Source organism: Salvelinus sp. IW2-2015, linkage group LG20 (assembly GCF_002910315.2).
Source record: "Salvelinus sp. IW2-2015 linkage group LG20, ASM291031v2, whole genome shotgun sequence".
Lineage (NCBI taxonomy): Eukaryota > Metazoa > Chordata > Actinopteri > Salmoniformes > Salmonidae > Salvelinus > Salvelinus sp. IW2-2015.
The window spans coordinates 8314518-8321499 of record NC_036860.1 but is presented as its reverse complement, the minus strand read 5'-3'; the positions used below and the strand labels follow the sequence as shown (position 1 = coordinate 8321499).

The following is a 6982-nucleotide window of genomic DNA, read 5'->3' as shown; positions in this document are numbered from 1 at the left end:
GCTGTACGCTTCCTGATTGAATTATGAAGGACATAATGTGACATCCCTTACTCCCCAGAGAAAGACATCCATATCATCCACTGAGAGACAGACAGAGCATTGTCCTGCCATTTGAGAAACCTTCTGTCACCAACTGATAGCGTTTGCAACTTTCTGGTGTCTGATTGGATGGTTATGGGGTCTCTCCACTACCACACTATGATTGTGCATCAGCTCCTGTTCTCCTAGAGATGTGTGTTGTGTAGGCCTAATTGTCACAGCTTTCTGACAGGTGTGTGTGTGTGTGTGTTAGATGAAGAGAGCCAGTGATAGGATTGAAAAGTTGCTCGGAGAAGAAGAGGCATTCTATTATGGAAATGGTCCATTTGATTAGTGCCAGTGGAGGCTTTACATAAATCTCTCTCCAGGGACATGTCGCTCTCTGTCCGCCAGCTGGTTGCTCACTTGCTCAGCTGCTTTGATTTTCATTCAAGACCCACAAAACATAACAGACTGTCAGTGTAACTCAGGACACCTGGATGATGGGGCGAACTGGCAGGAACGCCGGGCCCTGAAGCCACATCACTTCCTGCTGCACCTGTATACCTTCCCAGTCATGTATCCACCATCAATAGGCAAATTATAGCAAATGATTCTATATGCAGAAATATAAAATAACTTTAATTCATTTCAGCTTTGGTTTGAGAATAGTCAAGGGTTTGGGTATAAGCTTAGGCTTAGGTTGTGATAACCCCTTGGTAGTGATATTACTGTGTCAGTCAAATGTCAGAGAAAGGATCAGTTTCTCTTTCTGCAGTCAGCCAGCTCTGTTTGGGGCAGCAGGTAGCCTAGTGGTTAGAGCGTTGGGCCAGTAACCGAAAGGTTGCTGGATTGAATCACTGAGCTGACCTGGTAAAAATATGTCGTTCTTCCCCTGAACAAGGCAGTTAACCCACTGTTCCCTGGTAGGCCTTCATTATAAATAAGAATTTGTTCTTAACTGACTTGCCTAGTTAAATAAAGGTTCATTTTCAAAATGAACAGAGCAATACAGGTCTCATAAGTGGCTATTTTACAAGAGATGAGGTCAAATAAAAACCTGGCTTGTCAAATCAAATCCAAAAATCGAATACAATTGTATTTGTCACATGCTTCGTAGATAACAGATGTAGACTTACAGTGAAATGCTTACTTATGGGTCCTTTTCCAACAATGCAGAGTTAAAGATCAAAATAATACGCAGTGGATAACGAATAAAAAAAAACGAGTAGAAATAACATGGCAATTAAAGGGAGTGGAAAATAACATGGCTAAATACAGGGAGTACCAGTACCGAGTCGATATGCATGGGTACGAGGTAATTGCGGTAGCTATGTACTGTACACATACCGTGCCTTGGGAAAGTATTCAGACCCCTAGACTTTTTTTCACATTTTGTTAGGTTACAGCCTTATTCTAAAATGTATTACATCGTTTTTCTTCCCTCATCAATCTACACACAATACTCCATAATGCCAAAACAAAAAACACATTTCTAGAAATGTATTAATATCACATTTACATAAGTATTCAGACCCTTTACTCAGTACTTTGTTGAAGCACATTTGGCAGCGATTACAGCCTCGAGTCTTCTTGAGTATGACGCTACGAGCTTGGCACACTTGCATTTGGGGAGTTTCTCCCATTCCTCTCTGCAGATATTCTCAAGCTCTGTCAGGCTGGATGGGGAGCGTCACTGCACAGCTATTTTTAGGTCTCTCCAGAGATGTTCGATCGGGTTCAAGTCCAGGTTCTGGCTGGGACACTCAAGGACATTCAGAGACATTCAGTCCCGAAGCCACTCCTGCGTTGTCTTGGCTGTGTGTTGTTGTCCTGTTGGAAGGTGAACCTTTGCCCCCAGTCTGAGGTCCTGAGCGCTCTGGAGCAGGTTTTCATCCCTCTCTGTACTTTGCTCCGTTCATCTTTGCCTCGATCCTGACAAGTCTCCCAGTCCCTGCCGCTGAAAAACATCTCCACAGCATGATGCTGCCACCACCATGCTTCACAGTAGGGATGGTGCCAGGTTTCCTCCAGACGTGAAGCTTGGAATTCAGGCAAAGAGTTGAATCTTGGTTTCATCAGACCAGAGAATCTTGTTTCTCATTGTCTGAGAGTCTTTAGGTGCCTTTTGGCAAACTCCAAGCTGGCTGTTATGTGCCTTTTACTGAAGAGTGGCTTCCGTCTGGTCACTCTGGTGGAGGGCTGCAGAGATGGTTGTCCTTCTGGAAGGTTCCCCCATCTACACAGATGAACTCTAGAGCTCTGTCATAGTGACCATCGGGTTCTTGGTCACCTCCCTGACCAAAACCCTTCTCCCCTGATTGCTCAGTTTGGTTGGGAGGATAGCTCTAGGAAGAGTCTTGGTGGTTCCAAACTTCTTCCATTTAAGAATGATGGTGGCCACTGTGTTCTGGGGGACCTTCAATGCTGCAGACATTTTTTGGTAACCTTCCCCAGATCTGTGCCTCGACACAATCCTCTCTCGGAGCTCTACGAACAATTCCTTCAACCTCATGGCTTGGTTTTTGCTCTGACATGCACTGTCAACTGTGGGACCTTATAGAGACAGGTGTGTGCCTTTCCAAATCATGTCCAATCAATTGAATTTGCCACAGGTGTACTCCAATCAAGTTGTAGAAACAACTCACGGGCGATTTTGAGTCTCATAGCAAAGTGGCATAGAGAGGCTGCTGCCTACATATAGACTTGAAATCATTGGCCACTTTAATAAATGGAACACTAATCACTTTAATAATGCCACTTTAATAATGTTTACATATCTCGTATTACTCATCTCATCTCATACAGTTGAAGTTGGAAGTTTACATACACCTTAGYCAAATACATTTAAACTCAGTTTTTCACAATTCCTAAAATGTAATCTTTGTAAAAATTCCTTGTTTTAGGTCAATTAGGTTCACCACTTTATTTTAAGAATGTGAAATGTCAGAATAATAGTAGAGAGAATGATTTATTTCAGCTTTTATTTCTTTCATCACATTCCCAGTGGGTCAGAAGTTTACATACACTCAACTAGTATTTGGTAGCATTGCCTTTAAATTGTTTAACTTGGGTCAAACGTTTCGGGTAGCCTTGCACAGGCTTCCCACAATAAGTTGGGTGAATTTTGGCCCATTCCTCCTGACAGAGCTGGTGTAACTGAGTCAGGTTTGTAGGCCTCCTTGCTCACACACGCTTTTTCAGTTTGCCCACAAATTTTCTATAGGATTTAGGTCAGGGCTTTGTGATGGCCACTCTAATACCTTGACTTTGTTGTCCTTAAGCCATTTTGCCACAACTTTGGAAGTATGCTTGGGGTCATTGTCCATTTTTAAGACCAATTTGTGACCAAGATTTAACTTCTTGACTGATGTCTTGAGATGTTGCTTCAATATATCCATATCATTTTCCTCCCTCATGATGCCATCTATTTTGTGATGTGCACCAGTCCCTCCTGCAGCAAGCACCCCCACAACATGATGCTGCCACCCCCGTGCGTCACGGTTGGGATGGTGTTCTTCGGCTTGCAATCCTCCCCGTTTTTCCTCCAAACGTAACGATGGTCATTATGACCAAACAGTTCTATTTTTGTTTCATCAGACCAGAGGACATTTCTCCATAAAATACGTTATTTTTCCCCATGTGCAGTTGCAAACCGTAGTCTGGCTTTTTTATGGCGGTTTTGGATCAGTGGCTTCTTCCTTGCTGAGCGGCCCATGTTATGTCGATATAGGACTCGTTTTACTGTGGATATAGATACTTTTGTACCTGTTTCCTCCAGCATCTTCACAAGGTCCTTTGCTGTTGTTCTGGGATTGATTTGCACTTTTCACACCAAAGTACGCTCATCTCTAGGAGACGGAACTCATCTCCTTCCTGAGTGGTATGATGGCTGCGTGGTCCCATGGTGTTTATACTTGCGTATTATTGTTTGTACAGATGAACGTGGTACCTTCAGGCATTTGGAAATTGCTCCCAAGGATGAACCAGACTTGTGGAGGTCTACAATTTTTTTCTGAGGTCTTGGCTGATTTCTTTTGATTTTCCCATGAGTTCAATAAAAGAGGCACAGATTCTTATTCCATTCTTTACTTATATTTGTGTGTATTAGGTATTTGTTGTGGAATCGTTAGATATTACCTGTTAGATATTGCTGCACTGGAACTAGAAGCACAAGCATTTCGCTGCACTCGCAATAACATCTGCTAACCATGAGTATGTGACCAATAAAAATTGATTTGATTTGATTTGAGTGCTACAGGGCGATAGTCATTCATAAAGTTTACCTTAGCGTTCTTGGGCACAGGAACTATGGTTATCTGCTTGAAACATGTAGGTATTACAGACTGGGTGAGGGAGAGGTTGAAAATCAACGCATGCTCGGAGTATGCATCCTGGTAATCCATCTGGCCCTGTGGCCTTGTGAATGTTAACCTCTTTAAAGGTCTTACTCACATCAGCTAAGGAGAGTTTGATCACACAGTCCTCCGGAACAGCTGGTTCTCTCACGCATGGTTCAGTGTTGCTTGCCTTGAAGTGAGCATAGAAGGCATTTAACTCGTCTGGTCGGCTCGTGTCACTGGGCAGCTCGTGGCCGAGTTTCCGTTTGTAATCTGTGATAGTTTGCAAGCCCTGTCACATCCGATGAGGGTCAGAGCTGATATAGTAGGCTTCGATGATTTGCCTGTTGGATGGTTCGTCGAAGGGCATAATGGGATTTCTTATAAGAGTCCGGGTTAACTTAATGTCTCGCTCCTTGAAAGTGGAAGCTCTAGCCTTTAGCTCAGTGTGTATGTTGCATCTAATCTATGGCTTCTGGTTGGGATATGTATGTACTGTCGCTGTTGGGACGACGTCGCCAATGCATTTATTAATGAGGCACCCAGAGAAGTCTGTGCTCAGGATGATGCTTCGGTCATTATCTGACTGACTCCTAGAGACCTTTTTGAATAGGACCAGGATGTAATGTAATCAACCACCTTTTCATATAGGACTATAGAACATCATGCAAACAGCAATACCAGACTACCCTTTCCTTGGCTACAGGTGCTACATGTTTTCTTTTTCTTGATGCATGGATGCTGCAATTTCTGCTACAATGTTACTTCTCTTTATTTAGGAATATCATGTTTTGTTTATGGTAGACTAGATTCAACTTATTTATATGAGTAAGGCTATTAGTACTATTGATAGGAGTGATGTGAGGCGAGGACCCAAGGCTCCTGCAGCATTAAGGTATGGATCTGGTAAAGGTGGTGTTAGGAGATTCCTTAATAGCCTGTGCAGAAATAAACAACTGGTAATTATGACTAAATGCATTACAACACTGATCAAAGGGATGAGTCACCTTTGCCCTCTAGTGATTGCCATGGATACAAAAGAACAGCTGTAGAATCAGGTTGGATGTGGTTTCATTGAGACAGAGCTAGATATAGAAAATAAAAGTATCTAGCTATGACTCTCAGCCTAGAACGACTTGTAGCTAATATGCCCTTTAGTCAGCTGTCTCCATCAAGCTCATTTGAGCCAATGGCCCCACACTCTGCAGAGGCAGAGGGAGTTAAACAGTGAGTGCAATATCTGTTTGTCTCAGGGTCAGCCTCAGCCATACCTATTAGTGGAAACGGTTCGATGAGTAACAGTGCCGTGGCCATTTTTATGAGCCATCAGAGGAACGGCAAATGTCTTCCAGCTAGATTTACGGGCGTATCAGTATTTAAATCTCCCCTCTATGGCAAGAGTGAGGGAGGTCTGTGCCAAAGCAGGTCTGTGTCAGGGAAATTGCTTTTTTCTCATGCTGTAAGACAACAATTCAAAGACTGAATTGTTTCCACACATGCTGAGAGTAGAAGAGAAAGAAAGAGAAGGGGGATGGATGGAGAGGATGAGATAAGCAGGAGGGGGTTGGTTGCTGCATAATTTCCCCCTTTCTTTCATGCCTTATTGTTTGATGTTAACTGAACTCTACAATACTTTCATCATATTTATAAAAAATGACAAGGTTATTTAACACCTGTGTTTGTGCTGCCTAGTCAATGCTAGAGACTGAGTTTCACTTTTTAATTCTCTCTCTTCCTCCCTCTCTCTCAGGTATGACGTGTCAGGCGCGGACATCGTACACGGAGGATGAGGTGTTGTGGGGCCACCGCTTCCTGCCCGTCATGTCTCTGGAGGAGGGATTCTTCAGGGTGGACTACTCCCAGTTCCACAGCACTTTCGAGGTCAACACCCCACCCTACAGCGTCAAGGATCACGACGAGAAGTCCTCCCTGCCTTCGCCCCTCYCCACCCCCACGCTGGGCGAGAGCCACGGKSMCGCCCGACGTGCCCGRGTCTTCTCTGTRGACTGCATYAACACTACGGACCGGGAGGAGCGGGCGGGGCAGTCCAGGCTGCCCAGTAAGCTTCAGAGGATGAGCTCGTCTGGGAAGGAGGACCTACAGAGGAAGGTCACCTTTTTTTTACATTCAACAGGTTGTTTCATGGCTAGTCTTAGCTGTTGGCACGAAACACTTTCTATAACAGTTCCATAACTCCTTTAACAGAGTGAGTCCGACACAGTGATAATGGACTTTGCTGATACCAGAGAGAAAAACAGTCTTCGTCCAAATGGCACCCTACAAGGGCTTGTCCTTGGTGCTGATTGGCTGGTGTTGGGAGAGTGGAGGATGGGGAGGATAGGGAGTGAAACAGTGGAGGAAGTGTCCACCCCTTCAGACGGCAGAGACAAGCAGCATGGCTAAACAGACAAACAGACATACAGACACACACACACACTCTTTCATTGACTTGTAGCCCGTTGTAGCTGAAAATAATTATGATTTTTATATAGAGTAGGATATACATTAGTCATAAGACTTCTCTCAACAATGAAGTCTTTGTCACGCTGGTATAAATGATTCGGTAGGAATGCGTAATAGCGTTTTCCTACTGTACCCAAATGATATGGCGAGCCGTTGTTAAA

At 43.9% G+C, this 6982-nt stretch overlaps 1 protein-coding gene across 1 annotated transcript in view; it reads left to right on the top strand.

Annotated features, from left to right (window-relative positions):
- Positions 1-6982, top strand: part of LOC111981443 (G protein-activated inward rectifier potassium channel 1-like) — a 94494-nt gene that overhangs the window by 27108 nt on the left and 60404 nt on the right. Inside the window, exon 3 of the mRNA XM_070449380.1 lies at positions 6109-6467. Within this exon, the coding sequence (XP_070305481.1) occupies positions 6109-6467 (359 nt within the window). The remainder of the gene's footprint in view (positions 1-6108; positions 6468-6982) is intronic.